This window comes from Falco rusticolus, chromosome 4 (assembly GCF_015220075.1).
Source record: "Falco rusticolus isolate bFalRus1 chromosome 4, bFalRus1.pri, whole genome shotgun sequence".
Classification (NCBI taxonomy): Eukaryota; Metazoa; Chordata; class Aves; order Falconiformes; family Falconidae; genus Falco; species Falco rusticolus.
The window spans coordinates 90,085,653-90,108,999 of record NC_051190.1 but is presented as its reverse complement, the minus strand read 5'-3'; the positions used below and the strand labels follow the sequence as shown (position 1 = coordinate 90,108,999).

At 39.7% G+C, this 23,347-nt stretch overlaps 1 protein-coding gene across 2 annotated transcripts in view; it reads right to left on the bottom strand.

The window, feature by feature from the left end:
- Positions 1-23,347, bottom strand: part of GLI3 (GLI family zinc finger 3) — a 215,560-nt gene that overhangs the window by 190,562 nt on the left and 1,651 nt on the right. For both annotated transcript variants that reach the window (XM_037386917.1, XM_037386918.1), the window contains exon 2: positions 10,124-10,286. In XM_037386917.1, the coding sequence (XP_037242814.1) occupies positions 10,124-10,247 (124 nt within the window). In that variant the 5' untranslated portion in view covers positions 10,248-10,286. The remainder of the gene's footprint in view (positions 1-10,123; positions 10,287-23,347) is intronic.

Below are 23,347 nucleotides of genomic sequence, written 5' to 3'. Positions count from 1 at the left end.
TGAGCAGCTTTAACAACTAAAGACTGATGCCCATTTTTAAAGAAGAAATAATTTTCAGGAGAACCAGCATCACGGCAAGTATTCGCTATACTTAGCGCTGGCCTTTGTCCACATCAGGGCATTCAGAGAGTTCAAATCACTAATCCCACTTCAGCTAAAATCGAGCTCCATTGTTTCTCGGTTCATCTGAGTTTCCATGGCACGCACTAGGACTTAAGTGTTATTTACTTAGTGAGGTTTGTTAAAAACAAAAAAACAATAAGTCTTAACATGAGCATCAGGTTTACTTTTTTTTTTCCTTTTTACTTTCAATAAGCTCAGGATGCAGTCAGCATTCTACAATCTCAGAGACTTCTTCCATCTAAAAATCTTCAAGATAAGCAAAGTTGAAAATAGATCTGAAAACATTCACTTCATTGTTTTGGCTTGGTTTTCCCCCCCATCTGTATTTTTAAAAAATCTAATTGAGCTTCCTGAACAGCAGCAAAAATGTAGTTTATTATCTCACTCATCAGGTGATCAATGATTTCATTAATAAGACAGATAACAAAACTGTCATATCATCGACACAGTTATGAAAGATGATCCTGGCTTCTTGCTCCATTTTCCAAGGTCTGGGATTCTCTGTGGCAGCTCTGAGTCCATTCAATATTTTCCACAGACAGAGAAAAGTGAAAATCCATTTTGAAACCAATTTCAATTAGGATCCAGAAGCTGTTATCACAGGTGTCGCAGAATGGGCCCGTAAGTGGAAATGTCGCCTATCCATTCTGAAATGAAACCTTATCAGGGGCTACGAAGATGGCTGAGGACAGCCTATCTGTAAATTACTTTTCGTCCTGTGTTAAGTCAACCCTAGTTCTGTCATATGGAATTCTTTCCAGCCCCTCGTAATAATCTAATGACTAACTAGGCGCTGCACCAAAACGGCTTTTATTCTGGTTGGGTTTCCCCCACCGAACGGGGATGCAAATGCAAATAACTGGAGGCGGCCAGGCGAGCCAGCGTATTTAGTAATATCATTTAAAGCTCTCATAGTTTATTACAGGGAAGCAATGGGCTTGCATTCTGAAGCCTGTCTCCACCCATTGCATTCCTGGTGATTTTTCAATTGCAAACTCCAAGGCCCAGTTATTTCATTAATTCAGCACCCAAGTAGTGAGGCTTTTCTCTCGCATCTTTCAGTCTCCTTTTAGCAAATTATCCCATGACGGAGGATTTATTCAGTCAAAGACCTCAGACTTTGGGAGGCAACAAAAGAATCAAGAGACTTTCTGGTCCACCTGCCTGGCGAATGATGAGGCAGGGTAAAGCCTCCCCTAGAGAAACCAATCAAACCATTGTGTGGCACAGTCAGACCTTTTCAACTGTCAAGCCAGGAGAGCAGGAAAAGAGATGAAAGAACTCAGGATGAAACTACCATTTACAGAACCATGTGGGAATGGTCTCTGAAGATTTAATAATTGGGATAGACCTCAACTTTCTGAAAACTAAAAGAAAGAACAAAACAAAAAAAAAAAAAAAGGAAAAAGAAAAGAGAGAGAAGAGAAAGGAGAGAAAGAAGGAAAGAAAAGAGAGAGACCAGGAGGAGGGGAAAACACTATCGGTCAGCCCAGAAGGAACTTTTCCACAAAATCCTCTGTTGTTATGTATGAACCCCTGTGCTGGAAGAGAAAAGCAAGCACATGATGGGGACTGAGAGAGAGCAAGAGAGGGAGCACACAGTTTGTAACACTAACTTAAGTTTCAGCAATTTATTATCTCATCTTAGGAAAAACTCTACCAGTACAAATCTGTCCTATTAAGCAGAACAAAAGAAACCCCCTTAGTTTGGGACACCTGGGTGCATTTTCAAGCTACTACATGTATGGGACTTAAGTTTTCGCATTTCCACTTGGCTGCATGTGGAACACGCATGAAAAGTTGTACCGAATGAATGGAAACCCGCATATTTTAAGCAGTTGGCATGTGCAAAGAATGTGCACACACAGCTCCCGTGTAGTAAGGCTCCAGCTGGTTGCAGGCACAAGATTAGGAATTGCTTTTTGATAATCTGACCCACAAAGCCTTACAAGCCAAATTTAAAAATCATCTAAACAAAACCCAGTATTTCCTGTGCACTTCCTTTTTCCAAAGTGCCTCAGTGCACTCAAAATATACATCCATCACTAGGTCCAGATCACATTTACAAGTAAATCAACTTTCTTCTGAATTGCCAGCCTTACAAACAAAAACAGAATCTGCAAATTAAATTGTGACCACTTGCAGTACACATCCAAGGCAAAGACTTTTAATGGGAAATAAGATAATAACACAGCAATAAAATCCATGTCATTCTCTTAGTTGGGATGGCAAAAGAATGCATCTCCCTCTCCTTCCACCCTCACCCCAAAATAGTGAGATATGGCTTGGAAAGAACACAGAGAATGTAGTTTCAATGCAGTACCTTCTTTGCTTAATCACATACACCAAACTCTAAGCAAACTTCTCCCACTTTTTGGCATATGTTTTGTAACAATTTCTATGTAAGTAGAAGCTGAGGTTTCTATCTTACAGAAAAGAAAAAATAAAAAAGGGGGAGAAGGGGGGTGGGGGGGTGAGGGGCGGGGAGTAAATAGAAACATACAGAGCAGGGATATAATCAAATGCAACATTGATGTCTGATTATTTCCTTTTAGCTGGAGACAAATATGAAATAGAAAACATCTAGAAGAGAAAGGACGAATGCCATTTGAAAACCTGTTAAGCAATTTAATTACTTCAACTGCCTTAATTTACACAGCTCAAACTGTAAAGCCAAATACTGCACCTGCCAGAGGCGTTGCCTGGTTTTAAGTCAATTAGAAGAATATTTTTTTACAATTCTTTTTATTTGCTTCAAGAAAAAGACCTACTCCACATAGCTCCTTCATTCGCAGCTTCCCAAGTCTGATCTCTCTTTCAGGACCCAGGATGGGAGAGTTTTCTACCTTAATTTTTTTTAGTGCCACTCCAATCCTCCCCAGCCACCTGGCACACACACAATTGCTGACACCCATTTCCAGCGGCTGGGAGGAAGGTGCCGTCACTTGAAGCAGCAGTGCTGCTGCCAAACAGCCTCCCCACTTCGGTGGCACGGGCTGGCACAGCAGTGCAAGGTTATTAGAACGCCCTTCCTCTTTTAGGGTATCTTCCCCAGAGACCAGCACTTAACAGCACTGCACAAGCCCTTTTCGGGAAGGCTACACTATCATTCACTGAAGCTTCAGCTGCCAGAAGCCTTTTCCCTACTAAAAATCAAACCTCTTCGTTGCTTCCCCTTCCCCACTACTGCTATAATGCCTCTATTTTTTGAGGTCTGATCAAAACCGGACTCCTGCAAAGCACAAGCTACAGAGCATGGTACTGTTGCCATACTGCAGAGGCCTATTTTAAACTTTTTAAATTATTATCGCTCCTGACTGTATTTCAAAACCCAGGTACAATTGTATTATGGTTGCTTAGGTGTTTTGAGGTGGGTTTTTTTCAGGAAAAAACTCCCCAGTGTATAATTCCCTAAATTTAACCTCCACCTCGTCCAGGTGGCAAGCTTCTGCTACTAACTAATGTTTTCTCCCGATTCCACCTCGTGTTATCCAGCAGGATGTTAAGTCATTACTTACTGATTACAGTGATTGCAGGGATAAGCCACTCAATCATCTCTTTCTGGAACTTTCAAAAGGATACAGGAGGATTGACATTTAATATCCCTTATGCTATTAACTACTGCAGGGAGGGGAGAGAAGGGGGGGAAAAAAGGAGGGAAATCTCGGCAGAATTAATGAAGCAATACTGCATTGCACTTGCAGATCACTGGGTTTAGAGTAAGGGTAAGGGCAGGGCTGGCTCACTGAGGAACAACACTGGAAAATGTATCAGGCAGAATGAATTATTACAGTCTACAACAAACCCTAACTTTATGACTGAAATTGTATTAGTAAGCATAAAGGACCATGGGTGCATTACTGCAAAAGAACACATATTTAATCAGCTACTCGCATCAGATTACACTACACCAAGACACGCACACAGTCCTCACACAATTACAACCTCCAATACTTTTGCTTCCAATACTGCCAAGCAACAGGAGAGCCTATCCTCCCCAAGGATAGGTACCTTCTTTTAGTTTATCCTCTTAGGACCTGGCCACCATTATTAACTAGAACAGAAGGGTACACAAAATCTTACAAGTTCAGGTCTTTGCCCTTACTTTTCTGAGCAACCATACATGACCACTCTACCCTTACTTTTCATGCTGCCATATGCCATCATTACACATAAAGAAGTACTTGCAGTATTTGTCTTGCTGAAAAACCAAACTCTGCAAAAATCCTATACATTGAAGTTATCACTTCCAATATCTAGTACTAAGGATGTTCCCTCGTTGACCTGAAAATGAGAAGTGAAGAGGGCCCCTCCATCTCCTTTGATTTCAGGACAGGAGAAGGGCATCTCCTATCACTTTGTAGAATCAGGTCTCTCATAATCAATTCGGGACTCAATTTGCAGACCACTAAAATAGTACAGGCAATGTTTCTTAATACCTAACAACCACTTTTGAACCCTGACCTCTCAACGGGACCCTGAGCACATCAACCCAACAAGGGGGCCAAGAATGGGTATTATGATTAGCACCTATTTTATAGTGAGCTTGAAAGCAAGCAGCAGGACAAGTAACCATCTGAAAGTTTAAACAGGAAATGTGACTCTTCTGGGGTTGCAGACTGCTAAATACTTCCCTCATACAACCCTGAAAGAACCATTGGGAAGGAAAAAAAAAAAAAAAAAAAAAAAGGAGATCTATGATGAAGCTGGCTCTTCTTCTGAAAGAATCAAAGTGGATGCATGAACTTCCTCTCATTTATTCATCTATCAAGCTCAGTTTTAAGTTACATCATCATTAAGATAATAATTTCTGCTTTCTATCACTTTAAAGTATGTTCTCAATAACTATCTGATTCTGATAAAGGTAGTCAAGTCCACAACCTGCATACGTTTATAATTAGCTTTTTTTTTAAGGCAGAGTAATAGGTTAATAAGAAATATCAGATTACACTGGAACAAGCTCAGGGGTCAAAAACTAGACAAAACACATCAAACTGAAAATAAGTGCTTGCCTGTCAGACACTGAAGGAGTCCCTATACAATAACTGCATTGTTTTAATGCAACATTAAAAACATCAGTTTAGAGCCAAAATGTGCAAAAGAGGAATGCATTTTGGTCATTGACAAAATTCACAATCCAAACAGTATATAAATCAGGGTTGAACACAGTATTACAACCTCCTAACATTCTCCAAGCAATGCTGCAAAGTGCAGCTTTGCCTTGTAAAAGCATTAATTTAGCCCTCACAGAAATTCCCTGTACTTTTTAGAAAATAAAGTGAAAAAATAATTATAACCATGCCACTGATTAAGTGAAAAAAATAAATTGCACATAGCCGCAGGCTGTGTTAGTTTAGCGTGGGGTTTTTTGGTCAACACCTCTTAGGAGGTACTCTAACAATAAATCTGATTCACCTACAAAGCAGAGCATAGAGTCAAAGTGGCCAGCCTGGTAAAGCATTAAAGCAACTGCCTAATTCTAAGCATGCAAATACCCACGTTAGGGCCAACAGAGCTATTCCTGTGCCTAAAGTGAAGCGTTCACTTGGGTACTTGCTGGACCGGAGTTCAAGACTCTACTGCAATGCTGGGACTCGGGAGGGCTGGTGACTCCCCGTGCTGGGGGACAGGAGGGCATTGCACCAGCGCAGGCGGCACAGCCGCTCAGGCAGGGGAGCGAGCAGAGTTTTCTGCTCCAGCACTGCGGTGCTCAGCCTGACACACCGACTTAGAACGCTGCTGATCTCAGCAACAGCTCATACACCAGGCTGCAAGGCATGGTGGCAGAGGAGCAGGCACACTACTCGCCCTGCCAGCCCTGGTGCTCGCCAGTAGAGCAGCATGGAGGAACAGTCAAGAACAAGCCTCCATGTCGGCGTTCATCCCACTTCAGCAAGGCAGGTCACTGTGAGGACTCCTGTAACCTCTACAGTGTTCACCTGAAGATTTGGGTTTAATCCTGGGATTACCTAAAATTACAGGAGGTACCACATTATCCAACAGAGGTCTAGCAAAGCAGGTTTCATGACCTGGGTGAAGGCTCTCCAAGGGGAGCACAGAACTCATTTTAATGAGTTTATCAATGGATACCTCTCTTCAAAAAGCCATTCCTTGCACAACTTGACAGAAATCTATGTGTATGTGCAGCAGCTTTGAGGACAATGACCTAAATCCACGCGCCAACATGGTAGAGAATAGGGCCTTTCTGCTTTGTCTCCAGAAAAGTGGCTGGGATGCACATGTGAGAGTCAAGGCCTGACACGATGGCACCATGGCAGCAAGGCAGGCCAGGACACTGGCCTCATTACTCCAATATAGTACCAGTCACATGGTCCTGACATGAACACTGTATTTATTTGTTGTTGTTCAAAGCAGATCAGCCTGAGGTTATCAAATAACACGATACACAAAAGTAAGCTTACTTTATACCCTAGCATAAACTTTTTTATTCATACAGCCTTTTGTGAATTAACATCTCGTTTTCTTTAGCAGTTTTTCCCTCCTTGCATATTAGCCTAGCAGTAAATATAGCAGTCAAACAAAGAAGGAGTAAAAGGGACAATTTGCAAAGAAACATATCCTAGCAAACTGCATCTAGTTTGGTTGAGATACACAAACTGAAACACAAATGAGAAAAAAATCAAAAGCTTGCAAAAATGAATTCAACACAATGCGAGAGGGGTTCCAAATTACAAAGTCCCACTGAGGATCAAAGTGCACCCAAGATTTTTATTAGTTATTACAAATTACAATTTTTAAAATTTTTGTTTTACTTTTTTGATCACATGTATTTTAAAAGAAGTTTTAATTTGCTCCAGCACTAAGACCTTCCCCACATGTTTCGGCCTGGAGCACATTTTAATGGCTTAGTTATAAATCCCTGAAATTTGGGGTTTAGAATGGAAACACTGGCAGGCCCTTATCTAACACAGTGCAAGGAATATAGTCAGAGTTTGTAGTTAGGCGAGTGCAACAGAAATCTTTTTCATATTAAGCAATGACAGGAACTCAGCAGAAGTGGCTAACATATAAACCATGGCCCATGCTTGCTTAATGTCTGAGTCTACAGTGCAGCTGATGCTTTCCAAGGGCCACTCACAAGTCTGTGCCTCATAACTTGCATTGCATAGCTAGGGTTAACACGCCAGCTTCCAGGTCACCTTTCCCATTTCCTTTTCCTTGCACCTAGGTTTACACTAGGATCTTCAATAAAGTTTGCACATCGCATGATTTAAAAGTTTTCTACACTCAGTATTCATTTTAATGCAGGTTCTGCTCCTGGGCGTGTTCCTCACTTTTGGGAGCTGCTGAAAAAATGGCATTTTCTTTGTTTCTTCAAGACTGTAAGCTCTGCATAAAACCTACAACTAACAGCTTTCAATCTATTTATGATCCAAGTTCTGACTCCTTCAGAAGACAGCAGAGCTACTGAGAAAATACTAGTTTCTACATCATACCTCAGACAGCTGCCACTCAATACATGTTACCCTGCAAACTTTGCTAATTAACCTGTCATTCTGGAGAGAAGCACTGAAATTAGACATGCTTATGGGGTGACACTGGTATGATAGGCAGATGTTGCTCTGTAATGACAGCACAGTCTTCTGACAAAAACAGCAAGGATCATTCTGTCTTTTTGTTATTTTTAAGGGTATCTTACCTTGTTTAACAGAGCATTCAAATGCAAATCACAACCATTTAACATTACCACAGCCCTCTGCAAAAAAAGAGGCACTGAATCAACAAAAGCTGCATGCTTTGTAGGAGTGGTGTCTTATATCAACTGATGATGTTCCTGTAGTAATACTCATTCCGGCATTAAAGAACAAAAGATGCAAATTCCACATAAGCTCCAGCTTTCATGCAAATTGGTCCTTGTAACCAAAATTCATTATCATGACAATAACATCTGCAAGACGCAAAACTTTTAAAACATTGCAATAGTAAAACTCATGTTTAAGTTCCTAAAGTCTTCATATTAGTATTTGTTTTGGTACATGCTCCATGGATCCTCTACACTAAGAGGAGAATTTTCATATCCAGGAAGGAATGGAATTTTTCATCCCTTTGAAACCCAACCCTGTATCTCTGAAAAGTTTGCTTGGTTGTACGTGAAGGTGGATCAGAAACCCAAACCTTGCAGATCCTGGTAATTTCCCTAAATACAAAGACTAACAAGACCAACCCTTATCCACTGAAAACAAAGGTAACTGTCATTACCTTAACCAAATGCAGCCTCAGTCCCCAGGATGTGTACTACATTAGCATCTCATTCCATCAATAAGAGACAATTCCAGTGACAAAAAATTCTAGTCATTCATTAGACTTAGAATTATTCCATCTCTTAGGAGTTTGATGCCCCTGACACGCAGTCATACACCACCTAGATGAAGCAGGTAGTTAAGAACTAATATTTACCGCTAAGGCTGATAGGTAGAATAGAGGGAGAAAAGTATTTGCTTTCAGCCTTCTAAATCTAAAAGCTTTACAATTACGTTAAAGCTAGCCCAAACAGTATGTGACAATATCGAGTTTGAGTACAAACCCCCGACACATCAAAGAATATGCATGTGTGTTTAAGCGTGCATCTGTTTGAAAATTTGGGCCAATGTGGAAAATCCTATTATCGGGGGTGGGGGGTGGGGGGGGTGGGATAAAATACAATGAGGAGCTCTTCAGCGAATGTGAACCACTGTAATTCTATTGACAGCAACGGATCTATGCTGACTTACACCAGCTGAGGATCTAATTTCATATGCCTTAGAAAACTGATGCAACTTTTTCCATAGCTGCTCAAGAGTTTCTATACTCTCGTGGGGATCAACTTCAACTAGTAGGTCAGCAGGTGCTGAGTTTGCTTTGAATCTGAAGTTCAGTCACACAGAAGGATACTGGGACATGTGCCATCTAATTTTTACTGACCCAAAGAGATTCATTCCCCTCTAGTATGACGGTAGGATTCATGTATTTTCTGCTTTAGTCTAGTGAGAGATACATGTTTCTTTGAGAAAGCAAAAACATTTATTCAAGATATCAAAGTGAGAACCTGACCTGGACCACAAGCTCAGATGAGTGAGCATGATGGAAGCAAAAAGGGTGAACAGAAAATGTTTTGCCGGGAACACACCAGGACTCCAAAATATGCAGAAAGACGTCTTCTGTTTTGAGCCACTATTCAACTGATTTGCAAAAAACAACAGTTAATCTGCAGTTACCCAAAATCCACAGGTCTAAACTCTGCCCACACCTTTTCAAGCAATTTTCTTTCCCAATGCAAAACTCCTGCATTAGTACAGACCAACAGGCTCAGACCTCTTACAATAAAAAGGCCAGGGCTGGGATTACACACTGTCCAAAGAGGCAGAGAGTATGTAAAATTATCAAGTGAGGTAATCTCTGGGGAGAATTAAACAAATTACTCCACTTTTGCAAATCTACAGCCTGTACATTCACAACTTTGAAATGAATTCACAAGAGGACACACTCTTAGCTTGATGTTTTGTCCCCAGCCATTAAAGAACTTCGGGGAGGTGGGGGCAGCTCTTTGCAAAGAACAAGTTTATTTGTAAAAGAAGAGAAGAAAAAAAAAACCTTTGCCATTAATTCTGACAGAGCTACTTCTGTCTCTTTCGTAATAACTAATTATCTAATTAGTGTAAGAGATTTCAATGGCCAAATGCAAAGCACTCGCAAGCCCTGTCAGGCTAATCAAGACAATTTCCAAAATGCCAAAAACAGGAACTTCCTATAATAAATAACTTAGCACATTTACATCTCAAATTAGAACATCTGGAAGAAAAAGACTATGCCTGATGCCAAAACAGGCCTTATTGTATCCTACCACTTTCCACCACCTCACCACCCTCCCCCCTAGTTCATATTTTTTAGCCTTTCCTTAGAACAAACACTGATCCAGGTGCAAATGCTCAATTCACAAGGAATGCAGTGAACATAAAATTACTGTAGGTTTGGCTGCTAGTAAATCCCTGCTGTTACTCACCATTGGAAGTTGTGCTGGAGGCAACAGCTTTCTCACTGACATCTGTTCGACTGGAGCATTTCACGATGGAATTCTCCACTTTTTTCTTCTCTGTCGTGGTAGAGCTATGGGACTGCGCCTCCATGATGACTTCTCATTACTTCAGCTCTCCTTGTACTAATACCTGAATGAAATAAGAGAATCACAAACTTTAAATACTATTGGAAAGCACAGCCCAAAACCTCTCACACCTCTCACCTGAAGAAGAGCCTGCAGCACAACTGAATTAGCGGTCCACAGGCCATTTCTGGATGCCCATCAAACCATGTTTCCATGCATGAATTCCTGAGGAATTTAAGGAAACACTAACACCAAAAATAAGTATATTTGCCTTTGAAGAGAATAAGCATCACAAACCACTACGCTGCTTGATGGGTAGGTCCATTTTTTTCAAGACTGTAGGGTTTTAATGGACCCAAGGGAAAAAAGCCAGTACTTTTATACTATGTCTACAGCATTGTTCCAAACGCAAAAGAAACCCAGACAGACCTTCATGTTGACTATAGAAGCCAAATATTTAATTTTCAACATTCATGCTATCCGAAAACACTGCAGCAAGAATTATCCTGTCTATCTCTACACCTTGTCCTACCAGTGTAAACACCTCTCACTTTGTTTGTTCAGAAATCTAACTCAAACAAAAGTGCATTGGAGCAACAACCTGAAAACCACGGGGAAAGGCAAATATTGCTAGTGGCAGATAACAAGATCGCCTTCTTTTGCAGGAAAATGCTGAAAATGGAAAACTCTGCAGAGGTGTGTGTCTGGTTATTCTGCCTTTCCTGGCTGTTGTATGTCATCTCCAGTAATACATTCATTTTATACCCTGCAGATCACTTCTCCTTATTCTCAGAGCTTTTACATTCCTGACATAATCCCAAGAAGCTCACAAGCTTCCGAAAGGGTAACGCTGCTTGTACAGCAGTGTACCCATGCCAGGCCCCAAGACTGCAGGGATCTTGGGCTGTAAAGAACACAAGCATTTCCAAGCACTGGTCTGCAGCTTAGCTTGATGCACACCAGTCTGTCCCAGTAAGCTTTACACAAATCACCAATATTCAGCACACACCAGGCTTAGAACTAAACTACCTGGGTACCTCAGTAATTTCAACACAATCCTAGGCAACAACAACAAAAAATAATAATAAATAAAGAGAGAGTGTTTTCAGTTCTGAGGAGCACCGAGTCATTAGCTAAAGGGGTCTGAAATAGAAGGAAGTTGCAGTGTTCTAGAACAACATTTAAATTAAATAAAAAACAAGCCACAAAGTAAACTATAATGAAGTGTAATTACATTAGCAACATTGTTTGCCCAATTCTGACAGTCAAAAAAACCCAACCAAAAACAAAAACAAAAAATCCACCCCCAAAAAAGGCTACAAAGCCAATTCATCACAAACACAGCTGTCTAGTAAACCTTCCTCTTCCCACCTCCCTAGTAGGAGTTCTTTTTAATAGCACAATAAACCCCTCCAAAGCCTCATTGTTATATAGTAGGGATCAAAGAACAGCTCAATCACTAAACAAATCATTATTTAGCTAGGCAGCACAGCCAGGGAACTGGACTAGATATCAGACACTCTCTGCCACTGGCCTACTGGTCTAACCTTTGGCAAGGCATTTTTCTTCCCTTGAGTTTCTTTCTTGCTAAAACCAGGAAAAACAAAGCTCTGCCTGCCACCGTAAAGTACTTTCAAGATCTGCCTTTGAAAGTGCTATAAATACTCTTGTGATCTGCAAAATGACTTCCTACCAGAACACAAAGGGGAATGTCAGGTGTGTTCAAATAGGACGCAGGAGAGATCTAACCATACTCAACCTGCAACAGCCTCACTTGTAGCCAGCACTGCACAGAGCTCCTTGAGGAAAGATCTCATATGAGCTTTGTAAGTAGCACCTTTCCAAATTTCTCACACTTTCTCCCCCTTTCCCCTTGCACACCTCATCCAAGAGCACCCACAGCTTTGGTCAGTTATGATATACATACATAAGGCTTTTCAATCCCTTGCATTAGCAGCAATTATGGGAGGCTGGCACAGCTGCGAAGCTGTTCACGCTGACAAGAACATGCTTGTTTCCACTGTAGAGCCCTGGCCACACTGGACACCAAAACCTGCCTCTACCCAGCCTCCAGCCACTACATGAGTAAGTCCAATGTACCATTCTGTGCTCTGACTACCCTCCTTTGAGTTATTTAATATTCTCTAAAAATAATAACTTTCAATGCTATCTCTGAAGTAATTTTAAAAGCTATACATTTTCAGTTGTGGTTATCTTTCTTCTGTTTTGCCTCCTAAGAGCCAACTCTGCTATTCAAGCAGCATCTTCATTTACATTAGAGTTTGACTTTGAGAGCTTGGAAGGGGAAGCTGCAGAACTTCCCCCATCTTGTTCCGTCCTTGGTTCTCAAGCCTGGTTTTTTTGGCTAAAAATCATGAAAGAAAACAATTATGCTCCCTACTCGACAAGAAAGGAAGAAGCCACATACTCTACCACCTGTTTCACAAGGCCAGCAGAGTTGAAACATTTAGACAAAGGTGACAAAAATGATGACAGGTATTAAGAGCAGTTCCACCACTGCCTGTTACACAGCTGCCTGTGCAGAGAGGAGCAAGAAGCCCTCACTTATCTCCACCACGGCAAGATAGGACCTCTGTTACAATCTGATCCTACCACTGCTCAGAAAAGAAAGGAGATGAAAGGAGTGTAAGGAGTTAACACAGCTTTAATCTCCTAAGAAGCATCTTTGGATCACCTGCAATTCAAGCGCAACACAGGGCTGCTCAGACTAGCAGCCATCCATTCTCTCGGTTATTTTTTTTTCTTTCCCCAACAGCCTACCAATGAGATTTTGGGTGCTTTGGGGTTGTTTTCTCTAATGGATGGAAGACTAGTAGACATAATTCCATACTTCCCACCACTCTCTATCACTTTCCTGTTTTACGCTACCTAGCATGGACAACAGTACAGAACAGAGGACTAAAGGAGCAGCTTAAAGTGAATTTCTGGTCAGAAAATTGCAGAATCGGCCATGAGCTAATATAAACATCTGCTCTTGGTACCTGTTCTGGTTCATTTCTGCTTAGTCTACATCCAGAAGGCTGCTTTTATTCATGTCAGTGTGTAAGAGGGAACACCACAAGAGTAGACTTTCCTACTTGGCTCTACACCCCCCACAAGGAGCCATCGGCTCCAGCTGTGCAGATGTTCCTCCCGTGCCTTCCATCCTCCGCTCCCAACCCGCACATGTGGCAAGGGCATCTGCAAGAATTCCAGCAGCTCCAGTTACGCTCAGTGCCATACCAACTACCTGGTGGGATGCACAGCTGGGAAAGTAAGGAAAGCCAGGAGAGACAGCAGGACTAATAATCAGAGGTACATGTTTTGGTATGGTTTGCCAAGCATGCCCAATAGGGAAGCGGTCAACTGGAAATCAGTATGGTGCCCCAAAAACCTTTTCATTTTTTTCTTCCTGAAGACAAATTTAAGCCCAAGTTGAAACCACAAACCAGACACACGTATCTTCTAGAATAATTCCCCTTATTTTTGGCTGTGATTTTTATTTTCTCTCAAAAATTGTACTGAAACATAAGAATTGCAGCCTACAAAAAAACCCCAACAAACATACATCTGGGACAGTATGACAATTTCTTTCTACTGTCTGCTAACCCCTATCAAAAAGCATTCCAAAAACGAGCCAGCCTGACGACGTCCTCACATTAAAATACAAAGTGGTTTATATTATGGTGTACACGGCTGTCCCCAGCATGTGGGTCAGTGACTTCCCTGTTCCTGCCCCCAGGCCTGAAACAATATTCTGCAGCAAGGAGCAATGCTTTCAAAAAAACAGAAAGCTAGCTTCTGTCAGCTATACAGCATCTCCATGTGCATATGAATGGCAAGAAAATGCTATAATAGTATATGGGCAAAAGCCTGAACTTTCATAGGTAAATAGAGGGATAAACATTCCTTCCTGAAAGCAAACATTCATGGCTTTTTCCCATTCAACCATGCTTGAACCTTTTGTAATTTCCCTAAAGCCTGAACCCACTGCACAATTAATTCCAGATCCCCATTTTAAACGTAATCCCTCTCAAAACAGTAACCTGCCTGCAGGTGTGTCTCTATATACCACAAATGTAAACTTTCACCAATTGCATATTAAATTGGAGGAATTTTAGGAACAAGCTACTGGAATGAACTAGTTAAACGAGGAAAACTCTCTCTTTTAAAAAGAGTTTCAACAAATGACAGTACGTTGGAAGCGTACTTCAAACAAAAAAATTCTTTCAAGCAATTTGAAATTATATAATTTCCGGCCCTTATGTATGCTGGTCATAAAAGTGTGCCTCACAGTAGTAAAAATAATCATATTAATATACTGGGGAGCAAAAAAATCTTTTTGTTCATTTACTCACAGTGCCAACCAACCGAAACCAGTGGAACAGCCCTCTGCCTGGAAGAGCAGGAAACATGACCTCTTCTGAACATACACTTTGATTTTCCAAGAAATCTTCAGCTCTGTGCTCCTCCTCTCCGAATTATTTTTTAAATCATTGCATTTATATTGCATACATTAGTTTTAGAGATCAGCTCATACAAATCTTTATTCACAGGAATAGGCCCACTGACTTCAACAAGACTACGTGCTTCAGTCCTGCTTGGGCAGCAATTAGTATCTAAAATTCTCAATCTGCATGTTACACTGGTTTATGTTTCTTGTGAACTTAAACCTTCTCCTGCCTTTATTTGTTATATTTTTTGAGGGAGATATCTTCTAATGTGCTGGGGACATAGAAAATAAATAAGTAAATAAATAAATCCTTTTCCTGTTTTATTCGATGCTGCTTGTAGTTGTATTCAATTCATTAACAAGTGGTTTGCATCCACTGAGAAGAGCTGTCTGAAATAGCAGTGTCACAGCATTCATCATCATTACATCAGCGGTAGGGAAGTTCATCCTGATTGCCATCAGCAACCAGAGTACCCCAATCAGCGTGCAAGCAAACATAGCAGGTTTAATTTTTCAGAAAAGACTCTGGGTAGTTAGGGCGTTCATAGGTACTACTTTGATCCACACTACTGGAAGCAGTCTTTGGGGATACAATACATCTTGAACAGCACAACTGTATGAAAGTGAAAAACACAAGGGGAGACATGAAGAACAATCAGGAAATTACAGTCTCTCTCAACCATATAGGACCCTTTATCAATTTTATCAAAACTGGTTACACTGTTCCTTGGGATCACTTAAGGATAAAAAAAAAACGTGTCTTGTTCAGATACATTCAAATGCAAAATTTACATGAGACAATCTTAAGCTATTATACAGGAGCTGTTTCACACTGATTTATAAAGGCTTGATTCAGGTACATTTAACTTCCAAAATCCACCTAGATTTCAGCATTGCTTTCCATCAAACCTGCTGGCAAAGCTGCACTAAGTTACCCTGACAGCACTTGCTGAAAAATACACAAGTGCTCAGACGTTTTAAGAATTATCTTCCAGTTGCCACATTAACCTCTTGGTAGATCTCACCATTTTTATAATAGCCATAGGAACTACTCTAAATATTACACGTTTTTTTAAAATAGTTTTATCTTTTCTCAGTTCTTTGTAAGCTAAACCAGAATTCTGCAGCCTCCACTAACTGCTCCTGGGCAAATTTTTTTCAGATTCCTCCCTGTTGAGACAACTGGCCACAACAGGATTAAGACCGACACAAACAGCACAAATAATAGTCTTATATCCACTATACATAAAACCACAACAAACCATTAATAGGTTGGGAAAAAAAGGTATCTTATACTTTGCAATACTTATCTCCCTTCAAATTACACACATAATCTATATTTGCACTAGTTGCTGACTGCATACTTCTAAATCTGTTCTCAAATGCAAAGTAAAATTAGAAAGGAAGAGAAAAAGAAAAAGCAACAACCTCCCAGACAGAATCAGATAGGTGGATTTGTTGCTTGAAATTAAAAAATACCCGAAGTTACAGGGCACCACATGTATTAATACAATCTTTCCAAATTCATTACTATCTGCTGTCTTTTCCTGTGTTACATTCCTTTGATTTCTTCCCCCCATGAAGACTGAAAAACAACTAGACCTAAAGCTTGGTTAATGATGATCTGATCTGTTCCTGATAGGTTAAATAGCTTGTGGCAACAATAATGCAGGATCACAAACACAAAGGCAATCAGCTAGGCAAAGCAGTGCTATTAGTATCCTCGTGATTAAGATCCTAAGTGAGAAACTACTCTACAGCATACACTGAACTACTGATCAAGTGTAGTAATTGCTTGACTCCAGAGGAATTACATTTGCTTACATCCTTCTGTTACAGATAAACTGGATTATCAAAAGTTCTGAAAATATTTAAAACACAGAGTAAGATCACTAAGTGGCACTTTCTACTCAGGCAGCACCTCAATTGCTTTTAATACACATCACCCACATACTCTTAGAAGTAGATTATCTCCACTTTTGTTACGGGATTTAGAAAGCTGTTAAGAATAACCCCAATTAAATGTTTTTAATATTACTTCAACAGATTAACCTCTGTATCTAAATAAAACAGCTTTCTGCCAGGAAAGAAGTGATTCATAGTTTCTACCCAGTAAACAGAATTTAATGGATAAAAACACTGAAGGATTCAGGTCAAACTGTCCATATCCAACCAGCCCATCCTTCACAAAAGTTGTTTGGGGACACCCAACACAAAGCTGAGGGATTCGGAGTCAGAACTTACAACACATCTTAGTGGCTTTACATTTCAGATATGATGTATCCTCTGAGGTAAAAATTCATAAACCATTCATTATCCAAGAGCCTTTAGAGTAAATGAACTTTAAAATGAAAAAAAAAAAAAAAACCAAAACAACCAAAACCACAACCCCAAACATAAACAAAAACTAAAAAAAAAAAAACAAAAACCACCCAACCCCCCCCCAAAAAACCCAGATCCCACAACCAAAACCAAACAAACAAACCAGGTCATTAACTCTACATCTAAGCATTTGTTATTTTAATTACATGGTCTTGGGTTCCTTTACTCCTCATTTTGACTCTCTTACAAACTATCTAAACACAGACAATGGAAAGAACAAAGGTTATTTCTTAAAATATAGGAAGTGCCACATATTTCTCAAGTCTCCAAATCTGTAAATATATTTATGGTGGGCGATGGGTTTAAAACCCATAATGCACTTACCCTTAAGAAACCAGAACTCTGGCCATTTAAACTGCCTCATATTGCTAGAAAATTCACAGTAAGCTGCATTACTGCTTGGTTTGCAGTCCTACGTGTCCTTGTGCTTCAAACTCTGCAACAGGAAAAACTCTAATAATTATGTCAAAGTAAGATTAGCTGTAAAAGAATTAGCACGGGGGGGGGGGGCGGGGGGGGGCGGGGGGGGGCGGGGGGGAGGGAAATCTACTGTGGACTTTAATGTTTGTAGCAATAGTTTAAAATGAGCAGTGACACTTCCAACTTCCCTACCAAGCCTACACTCGGTTTTTGCCCCTATCGTTCTTCAGGAAATCAGCAGCATTAAATCCAAAACAAACTTAAATAACAGCACAGTGACTTCCTTCTGTAAAACACAGAACCTGAATCAGAGCATTCATATGCTCAAGATTGGAAGGACAGGGATATGCAGAGAAGAGAATGACTGGCAAGAGTTGCTGTGTTGATAACATAGCCTACAACTTCCTCTGCTGATATTGTTATTAGCACTAGGACCACTTACGGTGATGATGCAGGATGTTTTCTTCTTTCCCTTCTTGCCAGTTTGTCGACAAACAGCTTGGTAAAGCAAATTACAAACATCTGTAATGGGTGTGCTTTGCATCACAATTTATTTAGTTCATCAATAAGAAGGCACTGCAACTGCCACAGAAAAATGCAGAAAAATTCTAATTTAGAGCACCAGAGCTAAACGTGAATTCCAATGGCATGACCACTTTCTTCACACTTCTTGCTTTATCTCATCAATCCAAACAGATGAAAGTTTCCTTAGAATCAAAACTAGATCTATATATCAACGTCAATCTACACAGGAACTGAGCTCAAGGAAGAACATATTTAATATACATTTATTGAGATGTGCCTTCTGTTCCCAACCTATGATATGCAAATGAAAGAAGACAAGACTATATCCCATATTTAACAATTAGCATTTAAAAACAAGATTAAAGAAGTCAAGTAGACTGTTTTTGAAAGTGCCATGTTTTTATCACCAGTCCCATTCCTGGAAGCCTGTTTATCTTCTCAGCATACTCTCAGGTTAAAGGATGCCTTTATCCAGAATTTCACGTTCTAACCCAACACAGATGTTTTAACACGTAAAAGAGCTCCATATATCCAGGAAGAACTTCAAGTGTGAAAGGTACTTTATAAAACTTTATCTCCAGCTTTTACAGTTTACTTTAGGTTTTACACCTGTCTCATAGCAGTAGTAAAACTGCATCATGACTCCTTCACATTTTTGTGACAAAAAATGACAGGACAATTCTGAACTGCTGCAGTATAAATTACTTCACAATCCACTGACCCTGTTCAAATAGTGTAAGCACAGAATTATACAGCTGTCTCACTTCCCAAGAAAAAGCATCCTTTTTTTTTTTTTTTTTTTTTTTTTTTGAGGGGTCAAGCAAAACCACACCGAACCACCTCCTGTTAGTTAAGAATCGGTAGCACTAAGATTTCATTTTAATATACATGGTTCAGAACAGCAGACATGGTACTGAAGTGACACTAACTTGATCTGTGTTTCTGACTATTTGGTTTCAGGTATTCATACATCTTATCTAATGAAGGCTTCACTCAGCAGTGGGATGAAGTATTCTTTACACACAGTTGATTTTCTTGACAGTAACAGATTTGTATGTAAAGAAAACAGCATCATATGAAGCAGCAAACATAGCTGGGGGATGTTCAGCTCTACATCACCAAAAGGTTACTGGGGTCCTTTAGCCCTGACCTAAATATCAGATACCAAAAGAACAGAGCGGTATTTTGAGCATCATTGAAAAAAAAAAAAAAAAAAAAAGGATTAATTGCCTTGGCAATGATTGCAAAAAATAACTTGACATTAGAGTGGAAACTTCAGCTAAGAAAATTATTCAATCAGACCTCTTGGTAGTGGATTCTGATATTATCAGTTCTGACACCCAGCAACTATTTAGAGACAAACGCATTCTATCCCAATTAGTACATCCCTTGTTGTAATCGAAATAATTTTGCAGGCATTTTTCAAATCAACGTATTGCCTCATTTCTTGTTTTGCTCTTAAAAAGAGAGTGAAACCAACTCTTCAGATCAGCAGCCAATTTAATACATTTAAGGTATCGCAGGTACAATTTGTATGTACAGCATATACCACAACAAAACCACAGTATGATGCCAGCACAACCTTTAAGAAAGTTTTCCCCTAAATCTCTGCAGAAAGCTGCCTTAAAAGAAAGCAGGGATTAGAGTGAGCTGGAAGGTAGGGAGGGGACTTACCTCAAACCCAGCCAAGTGGAAATCAGAGCAGTAATTCTACCAGTCGGCAGAGTACACTTTTAGAGTTATAATGGTGTGAAGAAGTGCTGGGCAGCATTGCCTGAAGGCAGCACTAATACACTGATGACTAATGACTGGGCCATGCAGACAATGAATTTGGGGGTTGAAAACTAACAGAAACCGTGCAGTACCTTGACAAATGGGCTTTCAAAATTTCATTCATTGAATAACCTTTAGCACAAAATTGGCTCAAGTTCTCTTGGGAATAACATGACACATGTTGTTGGACAATAAGTATTTTCCTTTTTAATTAAAACTATTACACCAAATACATAAACATGATTACAGTGAATAAAACATAAGAGTTAACTATTTAGCAGCTAGAAAAGAAGATCGGACACTGAATTTGAGGTGCAAAACCATCCCTTCAGAAGGGTCAACAAATCCCAGGGTTAACTACCTGATTCACTGAATTCACACCCTTGGCAGAATACATTTTCCCTTCTTTGAAAATTAAGGGAGAACCAGAACTTCAAAGGTATGTTTAATGAGCTGCTACAAATACAATTGGTTAAAAGAGGCTCAGAAATTATGTACTAAAAGCTGCATTGTACTCAGAATTACAACTGAAAAAGTCTCCTTTTTAAGAGCCCAGTCAAAGTCAAGCCCCTATAAAACAAATCAAGCCTCGTATAAACTTTGTAACCTTGTGTACTGACAAACACGTTAAAACAGAATCCCTCTTTAATGGAGCTCTTTTTTTTTCCCTCCAGTGCAACTCGACTTCCAACGCAAAAATAGCAATTTTAGCTGTTTTGACAGACAGAATGAAATATCCAAAGTGTCCCTAAATTAACAAGTACCACTTGCCATAGACAGCATCGCCTTTAGCAGCTCCTAAAAACTTCAGAAAAGGATCTTAAAACAGGAAGCTTAGTGAGCTCATAAAACTGTTGTTGGAGCCAGGAACACATAGCATACTTAATCTGCAAACTGTGAGAGTCTACAATGATTTCAGCAAGATCTGAGGCATGCCCTCAAGGTTTGCTGGGATCTGGGATTAGGGAGTTGATAAGAACCCTCTACTGCCCATGGACATGTTTTTCTTCTGCAGTTAAACACAAATGCATAGAGACGTTTGACTGCTGCTTGGCGTTACTGCTCAAGTTATATAAAAGCTTTGCAGCTCCTTTTGCTGTCAATATATCAAAGTTTAAAAAAAATCATCAAAGTGTGAAATTTCATTTAAAGTCTTTGCCAGTCTACAGCTCTATTTCACAGACCTATCAAATAAAAGTAAAGATGAAAAATGCACTGCAAGAACTTGAAAAGTTTGCAGCAGTACCCAGGCCCTATTTTTGTTTATTCTGTCTCATTTTATTTGATTTTTAAGTATAACAAATCAATTCCCATATAAAAATGACAAAGTCTAAAGGGAGGATGTCTATAAAACCTATGGTTAAAATACAACTTGAAATCGTTATTACAGCTGAACCTTTTGTTGAATAAAAAGCTTCCTCTGTAGCCATTTCAGCATTTTAATTGCCTAACTGCAAGTTGGCAGAAAATTTCTTGACTCTTCCAAAACAATCAGAATGACTACAGAATATGAGTGCCAGAAAAACTAAACCCTTCTTCAAAGTATTCTTTAGCTAGGGATTTACAACAATTGCATAAAGAAGAAAAGCCTGACTTTTAAGGTAATCTACTATAGTCTAAAAGCATTAACATTCCATTACTAAGGTTTTCCTGAGGATTTCATGACTCGTTGATTCACTTTTCCTTCAAGTCTGCTTTTTCTTTGTACATTACTGTCTCCATATAGATGAGTGCACGCAACACCGATCATTAAACTGCTTCCTTCCATAACTCCAAATAAATCCTGCTTTAATAACCATCAGATTCCTTATTTATCAGGCAAAGATGACTAACCTTTCACTAACACCTGGCAACACAAAAATATACCATTCCTTTCTGGAATTCGCAGGCTGAAATTCAAACATGCTACAGAGTGCAGGTAATGGAACAGCTTTCCCAAAAAAGGCAGGAAGCGTAACTGGAACTTTTATGGGTCAGTATCAAATGCACACATTTATCTTGTTAAAAAATTCAAGTAATCTGCAAAATGAACAAATTACAATGTTATCTCAAGACTTGAGTGTTTTGGCTCCTATAACACCAATTCCAAAATCAACAGAAATTACTTTCTTTTGAAATTACCATCGATACTTATAATTTCTTGATTACAAAGTGGTTTTGGTTTTGAAAATGCACAAGGTATCCTTCACAACTGCAGACTACTTGTAGCAGTAAACGCTGCCTGGGCCACTGCATGCCTTCTCAAGCCAAAAACATTACTTAAGCAGGAAAACACAGGTGATGTCTTTGTTCTGTAGTACTTCCACAGAAAAGCTTTGGAAAACAGCATGTCCTACTGAAAACCACGTGCAATTAGCAGAATGCAAGAGTGCATTCATCTAGGCACCTCAAGCCAGTTTTACTTCCACTGCTGCTTAAAACAATACATATACACACTCTGAGGGAGTCCTTTTCTTACTCATTCTTCTTACTCATTCAAAATCACATAATCCTCCCCCTTAAAATAGCCTTCTCTCATAGTTACTATTATTTATGTTTTTAGAATTGGCCTATACACTAAGCTGAAAGTATTTACATACTCAGTAGTTAAACCCAAACCTTCATTATATAAACAAACTCTCAGGAGGCTGCCTACAGTTTACATTGTGAAACTCATTCACCATTACTTTTAATATATATTTCCTCAACCGAAATAGTAGTGCAGGCACGGCAATTTTTACGTTTTAAGGTTACTTTACTTTTAAAACGCTGCATTCGTCTTCCTTCAAAATAATCATGACATATGTAATTAAGAAACTGTCAGATCGTTATTAATTTTTAATAAAGGACCTAAATGAAATAATTATAGGAATCAATCAGTGAGGCACCTTTCCAAATTACAATGCAATTGCACAAATATTCAAACTACTTAAGGCCGGTTCTTGCAGATTTCAATCGGTAATCTCGCTGAACACCACATCAAGAACAATTTTGTAAGACGGAGAAACTTGGTGATTTCTTGCTATTCCACCGATTTAAACAGCTTCAAAACAGGTACCTACATCATGCCCTATAAAGAGGGGCAGCTGTGCCCTCTGAAAAATGTTTGTTGATTTAATCAGCCACATACCCTCAGGCCCCTGAAAATTTTCGCTTCCAAGTTTTTCTGTAGCACACGCAAAAGAAATAAAGTCTGCACACTGAAGCTTTAAAAAAAAAAAAAAAAACTTTAAAAAAATCACGTTTATTGAGCCTTGAAAACCAAGCGGGAAGGAGCAGGGGTGCGACAGCGAGGAGTGTTTTTTGCTGTGGGTTGCTACCTAACGCTCCTCTAGCCAAGTAGCCTCTAAAACGTGACACAGTGTATCAAACGGACAGCTATCCGTACCTTGGACTAAAAGGCTCTTTGAGATCCGTACAGTCCATCATTTCAAACTGAAGTGGCAGCTGGAAAATGCGGAACAGCTGGCAAGGAGCTGGGAGAAAATGTTTTACATAAATATATCTACATACGAACTGGCAGAAGGCCACGGACAACGTACCCACAGGACCGGATCAAAACTACGCATCAGACGGTTAAAAGGAAAATTCGG